This window comes from Lepidochelys olivacea (assembly GCF_965140295.1).
Source record: "Lepidochelys olivacea isolate rLepOli2 genome assembly, chromosome: 1".
NCBI lineage: Eukaryota > Metazoa > Chordata > Testudines > Cheloniidae > Lepidochelys > Lepidochelys olivacea.
The window spans coordinates 139,042,026-139,068,808 of NC_140411.1; the positions used below are offsets into that span (position 1 = coordinate 139,042,026).

The window sequence follows — 26,783 nt, forward strand, 5'->3', positions numbered from 1 at the left end:
TCCCTGCTTCCGCCCGACCCAGGGAAACGGAAGGAAGGCGCCGCTTTATCCTCTTCCGGTTTCGTATCATGTGACGTCCCCCTTCCCTGCACAACATGGCGGCCCCCATGCTGATCCCCGCGGCGGCCCCGGAAAAGCTGGGGTGAGTCTGGGGGCGCTGCTGTGACGACCCCTCGCCCTGCCTGACGCTGGCACTACCGGGGGCCGCTCCCCGGTGCCGGGCCCGCCCGGGCCGCTGTGCCGGTGGGAGATTCCCCCCGCCCGCCCTGTGCTGCCGTTAGCAACAACGGGGAGCCTGGGAGCGCCCCGCCCCCCCCCGCGCCAGGGTCTGCGGCGACATAAGCAGGATCCCTGCCCCGCGCTGCGCCTATCCCGTCTGCATCGTGCGGTTAGTCAGCGCCCCCTCTCTCCCCTGTAGATGTGTTGTGGAGGGTGAAGCAGCAATATGTTTAGCTCGTGCCTGAATATTTGGGGCAAGAAAGAGAGAAGTCAACGAGGATTCTTCTCGCTCTCTTTCCCTCCAGGCCCAATTACAGGCCAGAATGAGAGGAAGGCTAGAGATGGTGGTAACAGTGCCGGGAAATTGGAGAAGGGGAGAAGTTTTCAGAAGGAAATTATCATGAGTTCAGTTTTGGCTGCAGTAAATTTACCTTGATGGAGAGCCACATTGATGCAGAGCTATCAGATGCAGACTGAGATGTGCTATTGGCTAGAAATTAGAATTGGAAAGGTAGATCTCAGAATTATCTGTAGTATTTACACACCCAGACAATATTTAGAAGGGGTAGAAGGCAAGGACAGAGTTGTAAGGGCCCTACAGACAACAAAAGAGAGGAGGAAGAGGACCCACCAAAAGAGATGCCCAAGGAATAATAGGGGAGATGTGAGAATAATTGGGAGAAAGTGGAGTAAACAACTGTCAGTGCTAGCCTCATGTCCCTACGTGTTATAAGTCAAAGAAGAACGTGATAAGGCATGTGTGATCAAGCATGTGTGATCAACGTTGTAATGTCAAAAGCAGTAGCGAGCTTTAATCAGTAGCCTTAATTATTGGCCAGATGAAGTTCTAAAGTCAAGTTTTGCTGCTTTTTTTAAAGTAATGTCTGAAACTTTTATAGAAATACTGCTTCTGTGAATATTTGGTGTTATTTAACATATTTGATTTTATGACTTTTGTGTTTATGACAAACTTGAAATGTTTAACTATACAACAAAAATGTTCTGATAACATTTCATAATACAAGTGATGTACTTTACCATCTTTAGCCATAAAAAATACAAAGCTATTCTGAAGAAAGAAAAACGAAAGAAAAAGAGACAAGCGCTTGCCAGATTAAGAGATTCAGGTAATAGATAAGTCTCTTTTGTTGCTACTTTGTAAGGATGTACAAGTTATTTTTTCTTGTCACAAAGAAAAGGAGACATTAAAATGTGAGCAACGTTATCTGAAGGACCAGAAGACATACAATTTTAATGATGCTCCAGAAGAATGAGATTTATAAAATAGAATTTTTCTTTAGGAGATCTGAGCATGTAGTGCATTATTACCCACATACAGTGTCAAATGACTTAAAACAATATGTAGTAAATATTTTTGAAGGTTCTTACAGGTTTTTTAAATGAATCTTAAGTTTAAGCCTACAAGAGTAAAGGAAAGCATGTACACTAACACATGAATATCTTTGAAGAAATGGTATTTTTGATGTTTAGTTTAAGGAGAAACTAATTTAAAAAAAAACTAGGGTAGCTCTAATTTGAAGGTTTATATTATAGCATTTCTGTTATACATAGTGATGAGGACCAGGAGAAAAATTATATTTAGATGTATGTACAGGGACATGTTACTTTTTCCTCAGAAATCACAGAAAAAAGTGAACCATTGCCTGAAGAGGAGGAACTGGAAGAAGAGGAAAAACAACTTGAGGCTGAAAGGTAAATAATCTAGAGTTTAAAATAATATCTGCAGTTGAAAAATTGTTGTTTAGTCTTTTATTTAATTTCATGTTGAAATCTCTGACAATTATATTTTGTAAATCAAAATCTATTTTTGTCCATATTATGTAGCGTACAGTCAGATTTCTCTGAAAAATTACCATATATTCTCGTTCATTAGCCCATTCTTTTATAAGCCGACTCCCCAAGATGGATAGGTAAAAACAGTAAAAACTGCATGACCCTTTCATAAGCCAACCCTATATTTCAGGGGTTGGCAAACTTTGGCTCCTGGCCCAGGGTAAGCCACTGGCGGGTCGGGACGCTTTGTTTACCTGGAGCGTTCACAGCGTCCCAATTTGACTGGGAACGGTGAACCGTGGCCACAGGGAACTGAGGGGCTCCATGCCTGCAGATGCTCCAGGTAAACAAAACGACAATAGATAATCAATTCAATGATTTTATAACGTTTAAAATCATCACATTTTGGTATAGACCCATTTATAAGCCGACCCCCGCTCTTTGATGCGTCACGTTTTTACCAAAAATATTCAGCTTATGAACGAGTATATCCGGTAACTGTGGATCAAACAGAGTTTTCTGTGCGCAGCAATTTCAGAGAAACTGGATTTACTTGTGTCCATAATATATGCAACAATTTAACCAAAATCACTAAATTGGAAAATTTCAATCAGTTTATTTTGCCTAGTTTTAGCTCCTAGGATAAGCAACAAACATATGGCTGACTATTATGGCCCGCAAACATATGGCTGATCATACGAGAAACTGCTGAGCTTGAATTAATATGCAAACTAGATACCATTAACTTGGGTTTGAATAGAGACTGGGAGTGGCTGGGTCATTACAAATATTGAATCTATTTCCCCATGTTAAGTATCCTCACATCTTCTTATCAACTGTCTAAATGGGCCATCTTGATTATCACTACAAAAGTTTTTTTCTCCTGCTGGTAATAGCTCATCGTAATTAATTAGCCTCTTATAATTTGTATGGCAATTTCCACCTTCTGTGTGTGTGTGTGTGTGTATGTATATATATATATATATATATATGTTGTCTTACTATGTGTTCCATTCTATGCATCAGATGAAGTGGGCTGTAGCCCACGAAAGTTTATGCTCTAATAAATGTGTTAGTCTCTCAGGTGCCACAAGTACTCCTGTTCTTTTTGCGGATACAGATTAACGTGGCTGCTACTCTGAAACCATATTAAATTATGTTCTAGTCCTGCCCAGAATTAATGTTGATCTATTGATTGGAAGCATATCCCAAGAAACTCATAATCTGGCAACAGAATTCAAAAGAACATGAATAAGCACCTTTTTGGGGAAATGTAATGTGAAGAAAAAAAACTTATAATTATTTAACACAGCAAGATATTATAACTATATTTAATAAGTCTGCAACCATGGCAGCTGAAATAAAAACAAAAGTATGTCCACAAATTACTGATGAACACTGAACTTTTCTTGCTAAGTAGCATCTGATTTTATTGGTAGGCAAAAACTACATGAGGAATGGTTGCTGAGAGAAGAAAAGGCTCAAGAAGATTTCAGGCTCAAGAAGGAAAAGGAAGAGGCCACGAGAAGACTTCAGGAAGAAGAGGAGGTGAAGTATAAATTGAGAACAGTGTTTAACTGATACTGCCCATCATCTGGGAAAAATATTAATGTCTTTCTGTTGTGTAGCAGCTACACAATGCTTGGAAGTCCAGTATGTTTATTTTTTTCAGTTTTGATCTTAAAAAACATATAAACCATTCCTCACCAAAGGATATTTATGCAATGCTCTGACCACCCTTGCCATAAATCTAAAAACTCAGTTCTGGAAAGGTTACAATGTATAACATGGTTGATGGCAGGATGGATAAAAATCAATTATTACTATTTTTTAATAAAAAATCATATTTAAAATATAAATACAGGTTTATTGTTAAAAATTGTGCTGACTTAAAACTTATATTTGAAATGACAATATGAAATATGTTAAGGCCTATTTGTGACGGGTTGGACTCCGTGGGATGTCACCTGGTGTGCTGGGACGCCACTGAGTCAGACTCTTCTGCCAGCCTGGGCCCCCTTTATCTGGTCTTGCTGTGTTAGGCTCCCCAGCCTTTTCCAGCCAAGCACACCCACAGGGCCACACCCAGCTGCACAGAGAGACAGAGATTGGCTCTGCGAAGGCTCAGTTTAAGGAGCTTGCCACAGTACCCAGATGTTCACCTTCCCTTCCCCTTGGAGTACAAACCCAAAATTGTATGAAATTGGTCTCTTTCCTCAATGAGAAGGAGGGTCTGCACAACTTCTCGCCCTCCGAGTTAGAAATCACATAAACTGGGTTATATTCTAAACCAGAAATAAATGTTTTAACTATAACAGGTGTATTTTAAGTAGTTAAGGAGGTAGCAGACAGAACAAGGCAGATTACTAAGAAAATAAAAACAGAGCACACAAACTAAGCTTAATACACTAAAGAAACTGGTTACATGTAAATTCTCACCCTAAATATGGTTCTAATAATCTTCTTCACAGGCCAGACGCCATTCCAGCCTGGGTCCAGTTCTTTCCCCCAGTTCAGTCTTAGTTGTTTCCAGTAGTCATCTTGGGTGGGGTAGCAGGGGAAAATTGATGGCCTGGATTACCTTACTCCCCACCCTTAAATAGGATTTTGCATAAGGCGGGAGTCCTTTGTTTCCTAGTTTGACCCCCCTCCCCATCTTCTCCTGGAAAAGTACAGAATTCAAGATGGGTTCCAGTACCAGGTGACATGGTCATATGCCTCTGTAGGGCCCTGTAGCGCCCCTGTAGCCATTCTTCACAGGCTGATCCACATGTTCACAGGAAGACAAAGCTCTTTTACTGTCCATTGTCTCTTGCTGATGGGCCATCAGCGCTGTCTGGCTTTTTCATTGTTTTACCTGAAGTGTTAGCTGGGGCATCACCCAAAATAGCATAGTTGAAATACAGATACATAGTCAGTATTCCTAACTTCAGATACAGAACTGATACAGGCATACAAATTGGATAATCACGTTCAGTAAATGATATCCAATAATATCTCACATGAGCCATCTTGCATAAAGTATATCTCAGTTATGTCACATTCATATCATAAGCATATTTCTATAAAGAATATGGACTGACACGTCACACTATAATCTATGAAAATAATTTAAATTAAATAAAAATATTTAAGCAATACATGATTGCTGTCAAGTTTTGAAGAAAGTCAACCAGTGAACTGGTGAAAGTCACTGGCTGAGCATCTGGAATCAGTTTGCTGAAGTACTGAGCCAGCTTTTGATAGCAGTAGCTCTTCTGCAGATGCATAGACAATATTGTCATCATCTCAGTTTAGTCAGCAAGTTCAGTTACATTATTGTAGTTCATTCAAAGTTAAGAAACCAATGGGGAGTTGAAAAAGCATGAAAGCTTATTTTCTTCTACCAGTCTCGGTGTGAGAGAATAAGATCGACTAGTTCTAAAATCTTGAAGGACTTGGTGATCAGTTCAATTCACTCTTTACAGATGGTTTCCTTTATTTAATAAATCAGTTTTAAATGCAAAACGTGTTTTAATTAACCTTTTTCTTACGTATCCAGCGCATTGCAGTAATAACGTATTTTAAAATGTTGTCTTTGTGCATATTTGATTGAATTCAAATATCCATCCAAATAGAGCCTGACACAAATTACAGGTACAAAATTATCTAGTCAATAATAAATGCATCACTTACCATTTTTTACCATATTAAAAATATAAACATTAAGAATCTAATATGTAAGTTAAGCCATATAATTACTTAAATGCATATAGATACATATCATGTATCCTTCTGGTTTGCAAAAAGTACCAAATTTAGTGGAAAGGCTATATTTAGTTGCAAATCAACAAGTTATAACGACAGGTTTCGGAGTAGCAGCTGTGTTAGTCTGTATTCGCAAAAAGAAAAGGAGTACTTTTGGCACCTTAGAGACTAACAAATTTATTTGAGCATAAGCTTTCATGAGCTACAGCTCACTTCATCGGATGCGTTCATCGGATGCTCACGAAAGCTTACGCTCAGATAAATTTGTTAGTCTCTAAGGTGCCACAAGTACTCCTTTTCTTTTTGCAAGTTGTAATGGTTACCAAACAATGAGAATCAACACTTCTTTAGGAAAATAATTAAGATGTATAAATGCAAAGCAGGATTAAAATTAAAGATTTAAATCAGCGTTTATTGCTTCGTGATTTAAAACATGATTAAAATCGACAGTTTAAGTTACTTTGATATAAATGAGTCCACCCTGGGTGATGGTTTTGGATTTACCTCTAGTTTTGTCATTCATGTACATATGTGTATGTATTGTATTTTTGAAGGAATATTCTTTTAATCATTTACCAAGAAAATGAACAGTTTCTTTCTTCTCATAAAGAGAAAGATAAAAGAAGAATGGGAAGAACAGCAAAGGAAGGAAAGAGAAGAGGAGGAGCAGAAGCAACAGGAGAAGAGAGAGAGAGAGGTGATGCCTGCACTGGGAGGATAAACACACTGCATATCCTCTTACAATACCAAATGTAACAGTCTACAATTATATATAAATGTCAAAAGACAGCTTGTCTATTTATTGGAGTTAAAAAACTGGGAGTGGAAATAATTGACAGGTGTTTTTCTGAGACCTGGAAATAGACCCTCAGTATATTATTATACTATAATGAAGCCTTATATTGGGGATAAAAATTATACAAAAGTAGCCTCAGTCCTTCAGTTTGTGTAGCAACATATGGCTTCTTGTATTACTCTTCCCTTGTAATTATTTGCATTGGGGAAATATGAAGGTATATTGCTGGCACTCATTCTCACATGTGCACTTAACATGTAACACGTTAAAGATAACTCTTAACATAGTATTGTATATTTTCCCTATCAGACATCTGAGCAGTCTTAACGTAATCATTTTTAAAAAGTTCCTTACTTTGATCTGGAATTATATTGCTGCTGTTCCTTAACAGTGTTCTTACTCAAAAGATGTTACAGGTCCTCTTTACCTGACTCATTCATCAGGATGTATCTTTTTCATAACTTGCTGGGTGGGGAAGAATACAATATCGAAAAGTGTTAACAGCTTTATAATGAATTTAACCAAAAAAAGTTATTTGGTAGAATATCTGCTTAGAATTTAGAGAGATTGTAGCTGTCCCCCTGGATTTCCTCCTACAAAGGTCCAAAGTCAAGTTGACCCATTGCTGTCATCGGGGAGGGATGATCACAACTTTCTGGAGTTCATCCATCTCATTTCAAGTTCTCCAGAGCAGCAAGAGATGAAAACCAATCTGATCCTACTCAGTTTCATTCAGAGCTGCTTCACCAGAAACAAAGATGTGATTCAGCCCACTGCCATCTTCAAGTAACTGCAGCAGGAGAGGAGAGAGAACAAGTAGTTTTCCCTCCTGCTTTTAATAATGGAAGATAGTACTGAGGTTACTGTACATACAGTAATTCCTCGCTTAATGTTGTAGTTATGTTGCTGAAAAATGCTACTTTAAGCGAATCCAATTTCCCCATAAGAATTAATGTAGATGGGGTGGGGGGAAGTTTCCAGGGAAATTTTTTTCACCAGACAAAAGACATTATATACATATACAGTGTAAGTTTTAAATAATTTTAAACAATTTAATACTGTACTCACCAATGATGATTGTGAAGCTTGGTTGAGGCAGGGGCCTAGCAGGGTTAGGACACAGGGGCTTGCCCCGCTCCACCTGCCCAGCACTCCTGCCAGGGAGTGGGGTTGAGGCATGGGGGCTTGCCCTTTTCTGCCCACCTAGTGCTCTTGCCAGGGAGCGGGGTCAGGGGCTTGCCTGCTCCTCAGCTGGAATGCTGGGTGGAGCTGGGCAAGCCCCTGCATCCCGACCCCACTCCCAGCAGAAGCACTGGGCAGGCAGAATAGGGCAAGCCCCTGCTTCTGCAACCTTATAGTGGAACATTGCATGACTTTAAATGAGTATGTTCCCTAATAGATCAGCAACCTAATAACAAAACAATGTTAACCGGGATGACTTTAAGTGAGGAGTTACTGTACTTCTCCCGTAGAAGCAAAGGAGTAACACTGACAGAAATTGTCAGTCACTCTCTGGAACTACTGAGGAAGTGATATGAGTGGTGGCAGCCACCAAGATATAGATATGATCGTCTGGATAAAGATAAAACTAAAAAGTAAAATGTGGGTGAGTGGTAGAAGTGGACAGTAGACTAAGAGGATAGAAGACTGATCCAAATGGAATGAAAGAGTGGAGACTGTAAAGGAAGGAAAGGGTGGTTGGACTTGGTTCAGCAGTCAGCACTTACCCAGCTGGGGCAGAATTATGTCCCTCATTCCCTGGGTAAACAGGAGCTGGGAATACTGTGCTGTCTGGCTGCAAAAGCAGTTCTATCCACCACTCCCCCTCTCCCTCCACCTAACAGAAAGTTGCTATGATGCATGTCTTCTGTGTATGATTCTAGATGTCCAAACCAAGATGAAGGTATGAGGAGAATCTCAAACATGGTGGGACAGACTGAAATGGAGAGAAGAGAAAACAATAGAAAGATTGAAATGATAACTAAAGGGGAAGAGAGTGGTGGAAATAAGGTGTTAGTTGTTAATTCCTGGAATCCAGTATACAGTATAGAAGAGCACTACTGAGTTGACAGAATAAATGTCATGCTTAAACTGGCCAGCAGAAATTTCTGAATTGTTAGCTAAAACTGGTTCCTGAATTCTTCGTGGTCACCTGATGGTGGGCCACAGACAACTACATGGTCAAATGGTGCTGACTCTGCACCTTGTTTCAGCTGCTAAATTACATTAAAATCAATATAAATACATTACATACTCTCCTAAAATTGCTCTTCAATGTAAACGATTGCTGTAATTGCCCAGGAACTATATATGATCAACACTTGGAAGGGAAGGGTCCCCATGATTGTGACTGGGAGGGGAGGTGGGTTCATGAGCCATTCGTTATTAATACATAGTTCAGTCCATAAAAAAAAATTGAGAACACCAGAGTTAAAATAAAATCCAAAACTTTTGCTATAGATGTTACTGAGTGGGCTGTGTGTATGCAAAGAGACCTAAGACTAGGAAAATCCAGAGCTAACTTATTAATATTAAAAATGCATTTTAAACTTAAGTGGTCACTTCTCTTGGCTTGTCCTGAATTCCATTTTATATTTATGCCCACTTATCAAGCAGAGCGTTAGTACCACAGATATGTTTAGGTGTGCAAAGTAACATACAGTTCAGTAGCAGCAAAAATAGAGAAAGGAAACTACTAGCTTCAAAAGTAACTTTGAGAAGTGCTCTAGCATTTAGATATTAGAAAACGATCATCTACAGCGAAGTCTTCTCAGATGTATCCTTTAACAACATTATAGGGGGTCTGACTTACTGCAAAGCAAAATATAAATTTTCAGTGTTTTTAAAACAAACCACCACACTACTTTAGAGAGTATGGTCATTAAATATTGCAAATTAGGTTCTTAACTAAAGAAACCAGATGAGTTACCTCCCTTCAGGGTTTTCACTAGTCCTGTGTTTGCACCATTTATAGGAAGCTGTGCAGAAGATGCTGGATCAAGCTGAAAGTCAGGTATGTTCAGTCTCTTTTCAATAAAGAACTGAAAGATCACTATTCCCTACCATCTGATTTTTGTCTTCTGGCATGATATTAATCTCTTCTGAAGAGAAGCTAATGGCCTTGTATAATTTAATATGTAATGGTTTCCATGAGCCATAAACAATGTATTTACTAGCTGGAACATATAATTAAGCACATTTGTGGCTATTTGGTAGCAGTGCAGCTGAGAGTGCTTGTTGCTGTTCAGGAGAGCCAGGTCCAGAATGACTTTGGGATTCTGCTTTCTGGGCCACTGAAGACTTGTTATGATGGTATGTTTTCTTTGAATAAAAGCAGTCTGCAGCAGGAGAAAGTACTGATTCTGAAATAAAGAGGGAACCACTTGGCTACCTGGAAGAGTGTAGATCTCATATTGGTCAAAAGTAGTAAGAAAATCTGCAGAATGTTCTTAAATTAGATCTCAGTGCCTGCATTCAGTCTTTCCATTTCTTTAAAAGAAAGCAACTCATTTTATCTCACCCAGTCAGTAAAGGTTTGTAAAGGTTCTTGCACTGAATAGACTCTTGCACGTATCTAAGAAGTAAACTTAATTATAGTTACCCATTTCAGAGTTGATTGCTATTAGCCACATTGGAATAGTGTTGGATTCTCAATTATATTTAGACTGAGCAAGGAAACTAAACTTCTAATTGACAAAATCTGGATGGAATACTTTGACTGTTTTTATTGTCTAGGGCTCTAATATACTTCTGGGAGAGAAACAAAGGGAAAGTGTAGTATATTGGAGTTTGAAATTGAAAGATACGAGGTTTCAGTTTGTGAGTTCTACCACTGCTGAAGCCCCAAATGACATTCTGCCATGGCCCCCTCCCAAATGGTGCTATCCCCAGTAGAAGTGCCAACTGTAAATAATCATAGCTTTCGCTTTATTTGGTGTGAGAAGCACTACTTCAACACTTTTCCAAACTGCTTTGCTTATTAAAATGAGTAAAATTCACCTTTTGAAGGGTGCTTCCAACTTTGCTTCAAGTCAACAAATACTTCCAATTTGGTAATCTCATGTTGCATTTTAGGAGTCCCAGGTCAGTGGCTTGAGTACAGAACTAGAAATGGGGAATTCCTGAGTTTTAATCCCGGTCATAGCTCTGACCGATTTTTTTCTGTGGCCTTGAGCCAAGTTACTTTAACTTTAGTACTTCATTATTCCTATCTGCATAAAAATTGATACTTGTTTACCTACTTCACTGGGCTGTTGTAAGGATAAATTAATGGACCCAACCCTCAGTTCCTGCCAGAAAGCATTCAGCCCAATTCAGGAAAGGGGGTGCAAAGATGTCTTTAGCCACTGTTACACTCTCTCAGTCCTGGGGTTGCTTTGCTCTGAGGTGAATCTCTTCCTTGAGGATCCCCCTATGCTAGAATGGTGGGCTGTCCTAATGCAAGAAAGAACATTTGTAATTCTCTTTGACAGTGCAAGTCCAGTGTAAGGACTGAGTACTGTCGTTGTTTGTAAAAACTTAATGTATCCTGCACGCTGGCAAATGGAAAATTTCCATTTGTGATCTTAAGTTCCTTTTTTGTAGAGTTTCCTCGAATCTGTGTAGTTACCAAGGAAGAGCTGTCCATCTTTAGATAGATTAGAAGCACTTGGATGACCATACAGGGCAGTATTTAAAATCCTTGGTTCAAACTCACCTGGGTGTCAAAGGAGATAACACTGAGTTACATAAGTATTGAATTTGACTCCTTGCTGTCACATTTATTTATTTATTTATTTTACTGTGTTCTGCTCGTTAAAGTAATGATATGTTGTTAATGGTGTTTTTAAACAGCTGGAAAATGGCACTACCTGGCATAACCCAGAACCCCCAGAGAACATAGGAACGGAGAAAGATAGAGCTAATTGCCCATTTTATATCAAAACAGGATCCTGCAGATTTGGAGACAGGTAACTGGTCAAATGTTGGAAATATAACATGGTTGAAAGGGGTTTGCTCCTTTGGGATTTCTTACAGGTTTGTGATCAGATTATCTCCTCACTATTGCTGTGTGGGTTTCCTGTAGACTTACTAGATAAGATTCTGTTCTCAGTTATACAGCTCTGAATTGAGAGTAAAAGCAGTGCACAGTCAGAATTGGGTTATCTTTTTTTATTAGAACATCAAACTGCCAATAGTCTGGTCCCAGTTTTGATCTGACTGACTGATTCAGCAGAAGCATTTGCAGAGGTAGATCATTATGTCATCAGAGTATATGCAGTTTCCTGTTATTATTGGTACAGCTCCAAAAGAATATGTCCAGTCAGATATCTACTTAAATTTGCATACACTGCACCTAAAACAGCTACAAAAACAAGGTAGTGTACATCTGCACGACTGGAAGTGTCATGTGACTTTCCAGTATCTCATTATTTGTACAGTACACATGGTCATTGCACATGGTCCATCTAATTTAGTATCCTTTCTCCAAAAGTGCTCTGTACCAGATGCTTTACAGAGAGACATGCAAAATACCCATTGTGGACAATTCTACAACATAATTCTGGGGAAGCTTCTTTGGCAGTTAATGGCTGGCTTCAATCCTAAAAGATGAGAGTTGGTACCACTTTTAAACCTCATCCTAGCTATTTCAACTGCAGATGACATTTTTACTACTCAAAATAATATTTAACCCATTTTAATCCTTCTAAGTTCTTTGTCTCAATGGTATATTGTGGCAGAGAGTTCCATGCGTTAATTATGTATTGTGTAAAAATAAAAATGTCAGTGGTTTTAAATGTTTCCTTTTAATTTCATTGGGAATTCCCCTGTTCTCATAAGACAAGGTGAACAGAACTACCTGACCTTCTAATCTCTTACTTACTGCCTCTGAAAACTTAATAAGCCCTAATGTGTTCCAATGACTTGAATCACACGTGTTTCCTTTCTTGGGCACTGTTCTGTTATGAAATATATAAAATGAATGGTACAGAAGATCAGTAGGGTGCTCTTACCATTTTGCAATACCAGAAGGGGTCGTACCATCAAATTGAAAGGCAACAAATTTAAACCTGAAATGAAGCCTTTTTGTATAATTCATAAATAAGCAGTGGAAGTCTACATGTTGAGGTTGAGCTTAGTAGGACTCAAAGTTAGACTTGTGTCAAAAATGAAAACATATTTACAGTAGATAGGATCTAAGTATGTGTCAATCACTAATTGCTTGGAGACAGGAAAAAACTTTCTTCCTATGGACAGCCTATTCCATAGTTTTCTGTTACAGGGCTTGTACCTTTCTCTGTAGTATTTGCTCTTTGCCGCTGTCAGACATGATACCGAGCTAGATTGCCCACTGGTCTGGTCCGGTATAGCAGAATCCCATTTATCTGATCTAATTGGGACCGGGGCCAGATTGGATAATCAGAAAGTGGGATAATCTGGAGAATGGGAGAGTGCAATGCTGCAGCACTAGCTAGCAGCACTTCTGGCCCTTGGGTCCTGGTTGTGTGGCGGAGAGCGGGAAAATGGAGGGTTGGCTAAACGGGGGTTTACGTTCGTATATCATGAACAAACCTCCTAGCTTTATTGTAACCGGGTTTCTATATTTTCCAATTTTAGTTTCCTATCATACAAGGTTTCTTTGTCTAGAGTTTTAATAAATGTGGTAGTTTGACTGCATTGTATTTAAGCTGTATCCTCTGAAGTGTGCTTCCAAGAAAGAACTAGCACATTTTGGACAGAGCTTTTTGACTCAGTTACCTGGGTGAACAGGGGAGTGTTTGAAGCAGAGATCCTAAAGCATAGTGAAACCCTTCTCATTCAGAAGCAAGACAGAGAGATTACTATTTGAGGGTGTCTCACTGAGCTTCAGGCTGTTATGGTGAACACCGTATTGCAGTATCTGAAGGCCACTTATGGCCACCAATATGATGTGATGTAGGTTAAATTAAAACTTCTGTACAGAGCTGTCACTTGTAAAATGTTGTATTTCCATAGCTGTAGATGCTCACAAGCTGGCGCCTAATTTTCCTTCCTCTTCCCCTTCCTAAAAGGGTGAGAGTAGTTTCATTAACTTCAATAAGAGTTATTTAATTTTGCAAAGAAGAATGGAGGGGCTCTTACAGAAGTAAGACTTTAAAATATCTTGCAAGACCCTTCAAAAATTGAACAGACATTCCAAAATAGCAGCATCTGAATAAATGCCTTTCATCATTTTTGAAATTTCCAACTGATGATTCTTTGTGTGTTTGTGAACACTATTGGCATTTGTATATGGCAAGATGCTTTAAAACTATCAGGAAACTTGTCTTGAATTACCTGCTTTACTCCTTGAAATATGCTGATTCCCATAATTACATGAATGAAGCTCCTTTTTAGAATATTTTCTTGCAATTCAGAGCTGTTAGTGGGTCCAGAAATAGCAAATGTTTGCAGCTTTAGCAGGTGTAGCCTTTGCTGAAAGTGAGGTTTTTTTCTTTACCATAAATTATATAGGTGTTCCCGCAAACATAACTACCCAACATCTAGTCAGACGCTTCTGATCAGAGGTATGTTTGTTACGTTTGGGATGGAGCAGTGTAGAAGAGATGACTATGATACGGATGCGAGTCTTGAGTACAGTGAGGAGGAAACCTACCAGCAGTTCCTAGACTTCTATGAAGATGTACTGCCTGAGTTCAAGAATGTGGGAAAGGTTATTCAATTCAAGGTATGCATATGAACCCAGCGATAACCATCACATCTCATTGTTCCTTTGCCAGTCTTGACTAGTGTAAATCTCAGTTGTGGAATAGGTCATAGCTAAGTTTATGTACAATTTCTCAATTCAAACTGCGTATTTCTGATGGCACCTGTAAACTAATCTCTGGGTCATCACAGAGGATTATATTTCTTCAAGATTTAGGTGAAATCCCTCCCAAAACGTATTCTGGGACAAACTCACAACATATCTATAAAATTACCTTCTGAAACAATCTGTTATTTCTCAGCCCTTATCTTACTAAGCTTTTGAGCAGGCCAGCATGTTCTCAGATCATTTTCAGGGCTGGAAAATTTTACCAACCACCTACTAGCCCAAGGACTAAGCCTTTTAGCCAAAGTAAAGGTAGCAGTGCTGCCATGGCTGTGTGTCTCTCACCTTCCCCCCCTTTCCCCTGACAAACTAAGCCTGTGGTAATTTAAAGGAGTAAAATGGTTATATGCTTGATTTATTTAGAACACAGTCAACTTTCTGTTTAATTCACTTTTTAAAAATGTAACTTGCTACTAGGACTTGGTGAAGAGCAGAAAAATATTTGTTTGACAGATTGAACGAGTATGAAAGTAAAATGTTTGAATAGTACCTGACTAATTAGAAATGGTAGAATTTGTTGCAGAAACTGCAGCTGTGACCAAACACCAGCTTTTTATAGTTGCTGCAAGTTTGAGTGGCGTTGGACCTCCTGCACCAAGTTGCAGTGCCATGCAATCAAATTTGGCCTGGCTGCCCCTTTGTCCTGAGCAGGTGGGGGCGGAGGCCACTGAGGAGAAGGATGGGGCCAGGGATCCATGTGGGTTGAGGCCAGGCTTCCCAGGAGGCTTGTCCTGCTCACTACCCAAGCTCTGTGGTGAGTGCTGCTGCCTGCACTCGGCCCTGCTGGTGCTGGCCTTGCACTTTGACTTGATGCAGTTTTGCCTCCACCAAGTGATGTGGGCTAGATCTGCCAAGAAGCAGCTTCTGTGTGATCTTGAGGACTTTGCTTTCTGTGGCTGCCCAGCTGCACCAGAGGATAGGCTTGGGGAGGCCTAGGTGAATGGGGCCAGTTTGGGACATTTTGCCTCCCACAGTCACAGGGCTTGGGACAGCAGAGCCCCAGCAGTTCCAGCCTCCCACAGGCTTTCAGAGGTCTCTCTGTGCCTGGAGCCAACTCTAGAGCACAGGGGCTCAGGCCCTCCACACCAAAACCACAACTTTAAATCAACTGTGGCTACAACCTTTGAACCAAAAAAACCACGATTTTCTTTTCTTACAGCCTTAATTCTGATCTATTCCAAGAAAGAGAAGTATCTTCTCATGACCAGTCCTGATTGTTTTCCATTTTTATCCCTCCACCCTCTTTCCTTTTGTTGAACTCTCTGCCTTTCCTTTCCCCCCAGATATTTTTCTCCTGTTGTACAATACACTTGTCCATTGTTGGGAATTGTATTACAAAACAAAATTCCCACCTGAATGCTGTGAATTGCATTGTTGATAATGAGGCTTGGGGGATCAGAAAGCAAGGCAATACAATGACTTTTCAGTGGATTTCATTACAGAGTAATATATACAGGAGTTGAGTTAGCTGATGATGTGGCCAAAGTTGGAAGATCTGAAACTCAGATTGGAATGACAATGGTTGAGGATATTGATGCCTTATCAAAGAAAATATTAGCTGAAATAAATGGTTGAAAGACAAGATCTTCTGAAACCAAAGGATTTCTGAAAATAACATCCACTGTTGTGAGAGTAAAGGGACACACACTGTAGGAATGAACATCAGCAGATGGCATCTAGATAGATGCACTCTGCAAGATGTTTCAGGAGCAAGCTTTCACAACCACCTATGCCTTTGAATATAATATTGTACGGATTTGACACCTTGCATCAAGCCCTTGACTTGTTGGAGTCACCTAATTCATTCTCAGATTTCATGCTGGACATTATTACTGTGGGACAAGACAACAACAAATTCCCACCAGTCCAGGTGTAGACAATGCTCCTAAGGCCAGTCCCAGTTGTACCGCCATGCAATTAAACCTGCTTTTCATCAAGTTTAACTAACATGGTGATAAACACTTGAAGCTGCAGAGCCTTGTCAACACTAAAGCTACCATTGATTAACTTGCACTGGTAGGTATTTTTATAAAATTCCCTAGTGTGCACTCGGCTTATTTCTTGCATGTCAATGGTGTGATCTGTGGTACACTATTGGTAAAAGCTTGTCTGTATTATGCTGCCGTGGGGCCATTCTATATCTAATGGCTTGAATTATTTTACAGTGTCTGAGCCAGAAATGTTGACTGTAGCATTACTTACTAATAAGCTAATACCACATTCTCTTTATTGAAGTATTTCACCTATATCTGTCTGAAAATTCCTATCCTAAGCATTTTCAACCTGGGTAACATACATCTGATCAGTAAGTTAAATCTGAAGTAATGTACCTTTATGTAACATTTCAAAGATTAGAAAAATTTATTTGTGCAACAAAACCATGCCATCAAAAGAGCTTTTAAATCACTTTCAATGGAATGAAACCAACTTTTTGGTCCAGTACAGGAAAGAAAACAACAGCAGGGGCTAAATATTTAAGAGCTATTTGCATAGTAGCCTTCTTTCTCCTGTCTTAAACTGAGCTTCTCTTTATTCCTAGTCAGATTGAGATGCTTATATGTGAATTTAGGAATTAGTGCTTAGTGCCCACTTCAGAGCTGGAGTATCTCATATTTAAAAGGGTGGCGACACCCACCTCCCAAAATATCAAACTTTTCCAGTGTCAGCATTGCTTGTCTGTTGAAGTACATGTTGTGGCTATTTTTTCATATCTGATTTTTCACCTCTGTTTTTCTCCATCTCCTTATTCATTCTCCCCCTTGTCTTGTCAGTTTTTCCTCTCCTATAAGTGTTATTAGTGTCTAATGATGAGCATTAGCAGCTCCAACAGCACTTTTAGCCTTTATTACTACTAACTGTCATTAGCTATTAAGAGTCCAGGTGGTGTTGACTGTCTTTGTAGTATTGGTGATGCCTTCTTACAGTCCAGCTGGACAGAACACCATGTAATCAGGAGGATTAATCATGTAGCGACACATCAGTGTTGCCTACCCAGGGTGCAATTCTAGAGAATGAAACAGAACCTGATTAACAGAGCATGAGGTGTAGTATGAGATGTGTGTGTGTGTGTGTTTTCAACTAAAAGCTGTCAGCTATAGGGGAAAAGAAAACGCCTGTGTTTAACATCAAAGCAAACCATTTTAAATGTTGTTCAAATATACCACAAATACTTTTTTTTAAACAAACTTCTATTTAATCAGAATTAAGTATTCAGTTTTATTAAACCTGTATGTGAAAACCAGGCCAGAAGAATTGATAAATAAAATACTTTTACATTCTTGTCACCCTACGTGTGAGCTAAACTGGGATGCGTATAGTTCCATCATGAATGAACTATGTGGATCTCTCAGTATTTCAGAAGCCTTAATCTGACATTTCATCTCCTCTTAGGTCAGCTGCAACTTTGAGCCTCACCTGCGGGGAAATGTATATGTTCAGTACCAATCGTAAGTGCCTTGCAGTTAACTTTTATGACGCTTGACAGTTATATACGCTAGATCATAAGCAGTACCCAAGTAATACAATTTTACTTTTTCCTGTTGGGTTCTAAAAGGTTTAATTCCATATTCCTATTTTACTTAAATTTGAATGTCACTTAAACCCCATTTTATCTATGTGATTCATCCCCATACTGCAGTAAGAGTCCAAATTTGATAGAGAACAGAATTTAAAGGATTGTATGATATCCCAATAATGCTACAGGCTGCCTTATCTTTAAATTAAAGGGAGCGAGACTGTCAGGAAGCCCTTACTCTATTCAATGGACGATGGTATGCAGGACGACAACTTCAGTGTGAATTTTGCCCAGTGACAAGGTGGAAAACTGCTATATGTGGTATGTCAGGGATCGACCTTTATAAAAGGGAAAGTCTCTCATTACTAAAAGACTTATTAGAGAACTAAAAGATTAAGAAGTGATGTCTTACCGGCTTTCAAATCAGAGAGATCCACATAAAATTACAGGAACCTTTTGGGGTGCAAGGCAACAAACTGAAAACATGTACTAACTTGACTACACAAGCTTTGGGCAGGAAGTGTATATGGTGTCCAACTGACACTGCCGGGGGGATTTAGGAAACTGACTGTAGTTAGGATGCAGTAACACCCTCAACCTTTAGGAAGAGTGTTTTGGGATAACAGATGATTGTAAAATAGGCAGGATGTACATTTTTATATCTCATTCGAAACCAGCAACCTAACTGGTTCTGAAACATTAAAACATAGCTTCTTCATTATGATCAGTGTTAACTATATTTAGCTGACTCTTACCTCAGTCTTGCTACAATCCGAAATGTATTTATCTTGAACAGAAAATTCGCACCTCCAGGATAGCACTTAGGCTATAAGGGGCCAGTCCATGCCGATTAACTCATGCCTTTACCAGAAATCCCTGAGATTTAACTAACACCCATCCTGCCCAATTTACGTAACTAGGAAAGTTAAGTTATAAAATTACTAGCTCACTTTAGCATAAGACATACTAGAATGCTTGAAAGCTAAAACTAATATCAGGATGGATGTGTCTCATGAGTAAGATTAGAGTATAATCTTTGAAAAGAATTGAAGTGTGTTTTTTCTTTGTCGATGAGGCTGATAGGCGTGGTATGAATATCTGTAGTGGAAAAGGCCAAAAGATTAAGCGGAACAAATCTTTTAAAATACATATTTAATTAAAATGGCTGACATCTCATTAAAAAAATAGAATTGTTGCCTTTGTATAACATTACCAGTAACCTTCTTTTTAAAAAATAAAAATATCTGTTGCAGGTTTATTTGAAAGGCAGAAATGCCCAAGAGGGAAACACTGCAACTTTCTTCACGTATTCAGAAATCCACACAATGAGTTTTGGGAGGCCAATAGAGACATACATATTTCTCCTGAACGGACCAATCTGTCAGCTAAAAACTCTGAAAGGAGAAACAGAACAGGCCATCATGAGGACTATTACAGCAAGTCAAGAAGACGGAGCAGCCCTAGCCCAGATCATTCTTACAAAAGAAATGGAGAATCAGAGAGGAAAAAAAGTAGCCACAAGAGCAAGAAAAGACGGCGGTGTAGCAGATCAAGAAGTTGGGAACGAAGGCAGTCACATAGTAGAGGGAAGAAGAGGAGAGGTCGTAGTCGCAGCAGAAGTCGTAGTTGTACACGTGGTCGTAGCAGAAGCCGAAGTAGAAGCTCCTCTCGGTCCAGGAGTCGGGGCAAAAAGAGGTCAAATAGCAGAGGAAGAAGTAATGAACCCCCTCCAAAAAAGTGAGAATTCTTTGAGGAGTTGCCACTTGAGCAACTGTTGTGTTACCAAAGATACCATGTGTGCAGTAGATGGCTATGTACCAAGAATAATGTTGTACTACATTAGGGTATATCTTGTATTAAAATGAGTATCTTCATAGTAAAGGACCCAAGCAGGACTTAAGAGTTTAAGAAAGATGGTACAGATTTATTGATTTAAATTTACCACAGGGTCCTGGGAATTCAATATTTTGTGTAAATCCTTCCTGTTGGACTAGACACCTTAATGTATCCTACGATCAGCTGGAGATCAGGGATCAAATTCTCCCCACCGTGGAAGAAAGCTCCCTGTGCTGCTGCTTCCACACAGTGCTTCCCCAGCAGGAATATGGGGGTGAAATTAAGATTGTGAATGTCACTTTGCCTCGGCTGCTAATGACACTGAGCAAATCCTGCATGTAGGAACAGCACGGAGGTGGTCGTGCTGAGGGAAGGAGAAGTGAAAGCCTGGAGAACAAAAATACCAAGAGGGAGTGCACAGGTGGTTGATTCAGTGGTAGCCCACTTGATATTCAATACTGTGCTCCCTGAGCTAGCTGTAGAGATTATGTGCTTGGTTCAGCAAGTTAGCTGGGGCATAAATCAAGGCAGTAATGTTAAGGCACGGTAATCTAAAGTGGGTTGGGTTTTATTAAGTGAAGTAAGGGCTAAAGATTACTGCAGGGATACTATAAACCAAAACACAAGAGCTGCTAACTGAGGAGCAGAGTAGCTGAAGAAATGAATAAAGTATGTATAGGAGAGTAATTAATACTTATAGGGCTGTCAGGACTTCCTCATTCCAATTCCTTATACACTTTCCTATGTGGAGCATGCTGCCACTAATGAATTTGGATGAATTGTTTTGAAGAAAGCGGTAATAAAATACCTTCTAGAAATCAAGGTTAATCTTGATAGATGGGATGCTATTAGTGTTTAAAATCTTTGTTAGCATTCCAAATGGATGTTTGAAACCCGTACAATCTTGGGGTATAAATTAGATACAATACTTAGGTGCCTAATTGCCCTTTGCAAATCTCTCCTCAACTCCCACTGATTTTTTTCAAGAGGAACTGGGAGCCCATCTTGTTCTTGAAAATATCCCCCACAATGCAGATACTTATAGCCACACTATTAAATAGAAAAGGAAATATTGATTCCAGCCTTGACTTGAGGGTGCAGCTTCTTCTAAAGCTTTTACCATGCATCAGTGGTTAATATCAGTGCATTCAGCAGCTGCTGTTGTTTTTTTCCTCCACATTTAAGCTGTATGGGCATGCATTCAGCACCAAAAACTAGACTGCCACAGGTCTGCTGCTACAGCTTTGAGGTGTTAGCATTCATTTTCCAACTGCTTTCATACCTCATGCTTCAGTACTACCATTTCCCAGAACACCTAAGTGAGGTCTGAGTGTGTGAGGATTCAGAATCAAACAGTCTTGTGCATGGCTTTTTGTAATAACACTACAGTTTAGTACAGGATTATTTTTATTTGAAATCACACCTAAAGGTTTTTTTAAATGTAAGCTGAAATATTGCAAGAGAAATAGCAGAAGGGCTCAAAAAGGAACTAACTTGAGAGGATGGATTTTCCAGGATGTGTATTTCTACTGCCATTACAGCTCATGAAGACTTTACAAAATGCAATAGTACTGGTACGGGTCCTATCACATGGTATCCTAAAGGAATATGACAGTAGGTCCCCAGTGTGCTAGGTACTGTACAAATACAGAGACAGTCCTTGCTCCATGGAGCTTACAATCAAAGACAGACACTCTCCCTCCTCCCCCCCCAAATGAGGGCATTTCAAGCAGTCTATAGTGAGTGTAGGCTATTGACAGGATCCCATCCCAAAATGACTTAATCCTGGTGGAATTAAAACGGGTTCCTGTACTGCTGCAGTGTTTCTTCAGAGCACATAACTAATTTCATGGCTATACATCAGAGAAAAGCTGAAAGTTACTGAGCTAGATGCAGTATAGTGGAAAATCAGGCCCTTCATCTCTTCTGGCCCTCAGTCAGCATGGATTCACCAAGGGCAAGTCATGCCTGACTAATCTAATTGCCTTCTATGATGAGATAAGTGGCTCTGTGGAAGAGGGGAAAGTGTTGGATGTATTGTTCCTTGACTTTAGCAAAGCTTTTGACACGGTCTCCCACAGTATTCTTGCCAGCAAGTTAAAGAAGTATGGGCTGGATGAATGGACTATAAAGTGGATAGAAAGTTAGCTAGATTGTCAGGCTCAACAGGTAGCGATCAATGGCTCCGTGTCTAGTTGGCAGCCGGTATCAAGTGGAGTGCCCCAAGGGTCGGTCCTCGGGCCGGTTTTGTTCAGTATCTTCATAAACGATCTGGAGGATGGTATGGATTGCACCCTCAGCAAGTTTGCAGATGACACTAAACTGGGAGGAGAGGTAGATTTGCTGGAGGGTAGGGATAGGATCCAGAGGGACCTAGACAAATTGGAGGATTGGGCAAAAAGAAATCTGATGAGGTTAAACAAGGACAAGTGCAGAGTCCTGCACTTAGGACAGAAGAACCCCATGCACCGCTATAGACTAGGGACCGAATGGCTCACCAGCAGTTCTGCAGAAAAGGACCTAGGGGTTACAGTGGAAACAGTATGCATCCAATGAAGTGAGCTGTAGCTCACGAAAGCTTATGCTCAGATAAATTGGTTAGTCTCTAAGGTGCCACAAGTACTCCTTTTCTTTTTGCGAATACAGACTAACACGGCTGTTACTCTGAAACTTGTTTGAGTGATTGGCTGAACAAGAAATAGTACTGAGAGCTTTGCTTCTGAGAGCTACTGACCTGGGACAAGAAGCAATTTAACTTGTCTGACATGCAGTAGCTGCAGTTTTTATTCTTTGAGGCAGAGTACAATAAATGACAAATATCACTGAGACAGGTGTCACTCACTGTTGAACAACTGTGTAGCCTTTAATACAATAATTGTGGTAATGCACAGGATGGTCATCATCTCTGTTGAGGAAATGACTCTTGCCTTGAAGCACGAAAGGCAAAAGTTAGAGCTGAAAGATTACCAAAAATGTTTTAAACCTTTCCTGCTATTGCTATGAACTGGAGAACCAAGAATATCAGGGTTGGAAGGGACCTCAGGAGGTCTAGTCCAACCCCCTGCTCAAAGCAGGACTGATCCCCAACTAAATCATCCCAGCCAGGGCTTTGTCAAGCCTGACCTTAAAAATATCTAAGGAAGGAGATTCCACCACCTCTCTAGGTAACCCATTCCAGTGTTTCACCACCCTCCTAGTGAAAAAAATTTTCCTAATATCCAACCTAAACCTCCCCCACTGCAAACTTGAGACCATTACTCCTTGTTCCGTCATCAGCTACCACTGAGAACAGTCTAGATCCATCCTCTTTGGAACCCCCTTTCAGGTAGTTGAAAGCAGCTATCAAATCCCCCCTCGTTCTTCTCTTCCGCAGACTAAACTATCGCAGTTCCCTCAGCCTCTCCTCATAAGTCATGTGTTCCAGTCCCCTAATCATTTTTGTTGCCCTCTGCTGGACATTTTCCAATTTTTCCACATCCTTCTTGTAGTGTGGGGCCCAAAACTGGACACAGTAGTCCAGATGAGGCCTCACCAATGTCAAATAGAGGGAAACAATCATGTCTCTCGATCTGCTCGCAATACCCCTACGTATACATCCCAAAATGCCATTGGCCTTCTTGGCAACAACGGCACACTGTTGACTCATATCCAGCTTCTCGTCCACTGTAACCCTTAGGTCCTTTTCTGCAGAACTGCTGCCGAGCCATTCGGTCCCTAGTCTGTAGCAGTGCATGGGGTTCTTCTGTCCTAAGTGCAGGACTCTGCACTTGTCCTTGTTGAACCTCATCAGATTTCTTTTGGCCCAATCCTCCAATTTGTCTAGGTCCCTCTGTATCCTATCCCTACCCTCCAGCGTATCTACCTCTCCTCCCAGTTTAATGTCATCTGCAAACTTGCTGAGGGTGCAATCCATACCATCCTCCAGATCGTTTATGAAGATACTGAACAAAACCAGTCCAAGGACCGACCCTTGGGGCACTCCACTTGATACTAGCTGCCAACTAGACATGGAGCCATTGATCGCTACCCGTTGAGCCCGACAATCTAGCTAACTTTCTATCCACTTTATAGTCCATTCATCCAGCCCATACTTCTTTAACTTGCTGGCAAGAATACTGTGGGAGACCGTGTCAAAAGCTTTGCTAAAGTCAAGGAACAACACATCCACCACTTTCCCCTCTTCCACAGAGCTATGCATCCGATGAAGTGAGCTGTAGCTCACGAAAGCTTATGCTCAAATAAATTGGTTAGTCTCTAAGGTGCCACAAGTACTCCTTTTCTTCCAACAAGTTTGTTTACATTTGCAGGAGATAATGCTGCCAACTTCTTATTCACATCACCTGAAAGTGAGAACAGGTGTTTGCATAGCATTGTTGTAGCCAATGTCGCAAGATATTTACATGCCAGATGTGCTAAAGATTCATACGTCCCTTCATGCTTCAGCCAGCATTCCAGAGGACATGCGTCCATGCTGAATAACAATCCAAAGCAGTGCAGGCTGACGCATGTTCATTTTCATCATCCGAGTCAGATGCCACTAACAGAAGGTTGATTTTCTTTTTGGTGGTTTGGGTTGTGTAGTTTCCAAATCGGAGTGTTGCTCTTCTAAGACTTCTGAAAATATGCTCTACAGCTCATCCCTCTCAGATTTTGGAAGGCACTTTAGATTCTTAAACTTTGGGTCAAGTGCTGAAGCCATCTTTAGAAATGTCACATTGGTACCACCTTTGTGTTTTGTCAAATCTGCTGTGGAAGTGTTCTTAAAATGAGTATGTGCCGAGTCATCATCTAAGACTACTATAACATGAAATATATGGCAGAATGCAGTTAAAACAGAACTGGAGACATATAATTTTTTCCTCAAGAAGTTAAGCCACAGACTTAATGCATTAATTTTTTTTAAATGAGAATCATCAACATGGAAGCATGTTCTCTGGAATGGTGGCCGAAGCATGAAGGGGCATATGAATGTTTAGCATATCTGGCATGTAAATACCTTGCAATGTCAGCTACAAAAGTCCCATGTGAATGCCTGTCCTCACTTTCTGGTGACATTGTAAATAAGAAGCGGGCAGCATTATCTCCCATAAGTGTAAACAAACTTGTTTGTCTGAGTTTGGCTGAACAAGGAGGCGGCCTGAGTGGACTTGTAGGCTCTAAAGTTTTGCATTGTTTTGTTTTTGAATGCAGTTATGTAAGAAACAAACAAAAGCTATATTTCTAAATTGCACTTTCACGATAAAGGGATTGCACTATAGTACTTGTGTAAAATGAATTGAAAAATACTATCATTTTTACAGTGCAAATATTTGTAATAAAAATAAAGTGAGCAGTGTACACTTTGTATTCTATGTTGTAACTGAAATCAATATATTTGAAAAAGTAGAAAAACATCCAAAAATATTTAATAGATTTCAATTGGTATTCTATTGTTTACCAGTGCAATTAATGATTCATTTTTTGAGTTAATTTGTGTGAGTAACTGCAATTAATCAACAGCCCTAGAACTAAAGACGCAATTTTTAACAAGGAGGGTAACTAACCACTGCATAAATTAGCAAGGCTGTGGTAGATTATCACTAACATTTTTAATCAATACTGGATTTTTCTGATGTATGCTCTAGTTCAAGCAGGAATTAATGCAGGAAAGTGGCATGGCTTGTTATACAAGTCAGGCTAGATAACAGTCTCTCAAGACCTTATCTATGAACCTCTTCCAAAAAAGCCTTAATGGAGTAGGTTATTAGCAAGCTACAGGGCTCCACTTTAGCATGCTGCAAACATCAGCATCCCTTATAAGCTATGGAGTCTGTATGCCTCACCCTTGTTCCAGCTTCACAGGATATGAATGGGAGGGAAAGCAAATAGAGAATGCATTGGCAGAGGAGGTTGGGGGGACAAGTGGCTAAAGCAACAATTTTGGGGGGAGAGCATCGCTTTGAGGGAAGAAGAGAAGGTAGGGTGCATGTTCAGGTTCTCTAGTTAGTAAGAGATAAATGGCGGCGCTAGTTTACAATACACTGGAGAGAGAAATCTGACAACCTTGTAAAGATGCTGGTTTATCACTTCACTGAAATATGAATACAAAACAACAGCCTCCTGCTTTCTAAGGCAAGTAAAATCAAGCAGCAGAACAAAACTTTTACAGTCCTGGTACTAAATGAGATCAAAATAGTCCAAACTGCCAGGAAAACTAGATTTCCATGGTAGCTGGCCCATAGAGGTAAATTTTGCAGCATGGCAGAATTAGCAGAATCCTGCCTATAAATTAGAGAAGTGAGGTTAGCTTGAGGTTGATTTATACCCCTAAATGCTGTTTTGCAGTCTATCCTTCAACACTTGGAAAAATATTCTGCAAGGCATTCAATTTGAAAATTCTTGAAGAGTCCAATGCTCAGTATTCCAAGCACAGCACAGACTATAGCTGGTGTAGAAAAGGATGAAGTAGAGAAACTTGCTCTTGCATTTAAGCTTGCTTTCATCTTATCTGTGTCAGGAACCCTTTAAAGGGAGGGTACTAATGATTTTCCACACTTTTCTTCCTTCAGGTAAAGCCAAGTGGAATTCAGACAAGAATCTTAGTGCTCGCTTTTTGAAAAATGTGTGGTGGCTTCTCCCAGTTAGACACACACTTCAACTGAAATGAGGACTGCCTATGCTGTACTGAACTGCCCTTTATCATAGTCAAGAAATTGAATGTTAAGCTTGTATTATCCAACACACCTTCAGTTAATGTGTTTTTGGCCTTAATTCTTAAATGAAATAGCACTATAGCCTAAACTGAATATCCATTTAGATGAAGTTTCTTTACAGTAAAGTGTTTAATGTGATTAAGCTTTCAATTACCTGCTAACTTATTGTTTTCTGTAAAATTTTTAATAGCTGTAAATAAATGGAATCCTTGAGTACACCTTACTTTTTTTTTTAATAAAGTTTGATGCAAATCCAGTGATGTAATGAAGTTTAATTGTGCATTTTTACCTATCAAAGATTTACCCATCCTCTTCTTCCCCTTGCAAAAATATTAAACCTTTGATTATATATAA

General features: G+C 39.9%; 1 protein-coding gene across 3 annotated transcripts; it reads left to right on the plus strand.

The window, feature by feature from the left end:
* ZRSR2 (zinc finger CCCH-type, RNA binding motif and serine/arginine rich 2) lies at positions 1-26,607 on the plus strand. Of its 3 annotated transcripts, XM_084621018.1 has the most exons (12): positions 2-142; positions 1,267-1,346; positions 1,857-1,932; positions 3,453-3,561; positions 6,371-6,457; positions 9,531-9,569; positions 11,390-11,505; positions 14,030-14,243; positions 17,778-17,833; positions 18,113-18,222; positions 19,155-19,638; positions 26,286-26,605. In XM_084621018.1, the coding sequence occupies exons 1-12, from the start codon at positions 96-98 to the stop codon at positions 26,287-26,289; spliced, it is 1,422 nt and encodes a 473-aa protein (XP_084477144.1). In that variant the 5' UTR covers positions 2-95; the 3' UTR covers positions 26,290-26,605. The 3 variants fall into 3 exon arrangements, with proteins under 3 accessions (XP_084477145.1, XP_084477144.1, XP_084477146.1); XM_084621019.1 differs by lacking the exons at positions 17,778-17,833; positions 18,113-18,222 and having other exon boundaries at positions 1-142; positions 26,286-26,607; XM_084621020.1 differs by lacking the exons at positions 2-142; positions 1,267-1,346; positions 1,857-1,932; positions 3,453-3,561; positions 6,371-6,457 and adding an exon at positions 7,848-8,566 and having other exon boundaries at positions 26,286-26,606.
* The last annotated feature ends 176 nt before the right edge of the window (positions 26,608-26,783 follow it).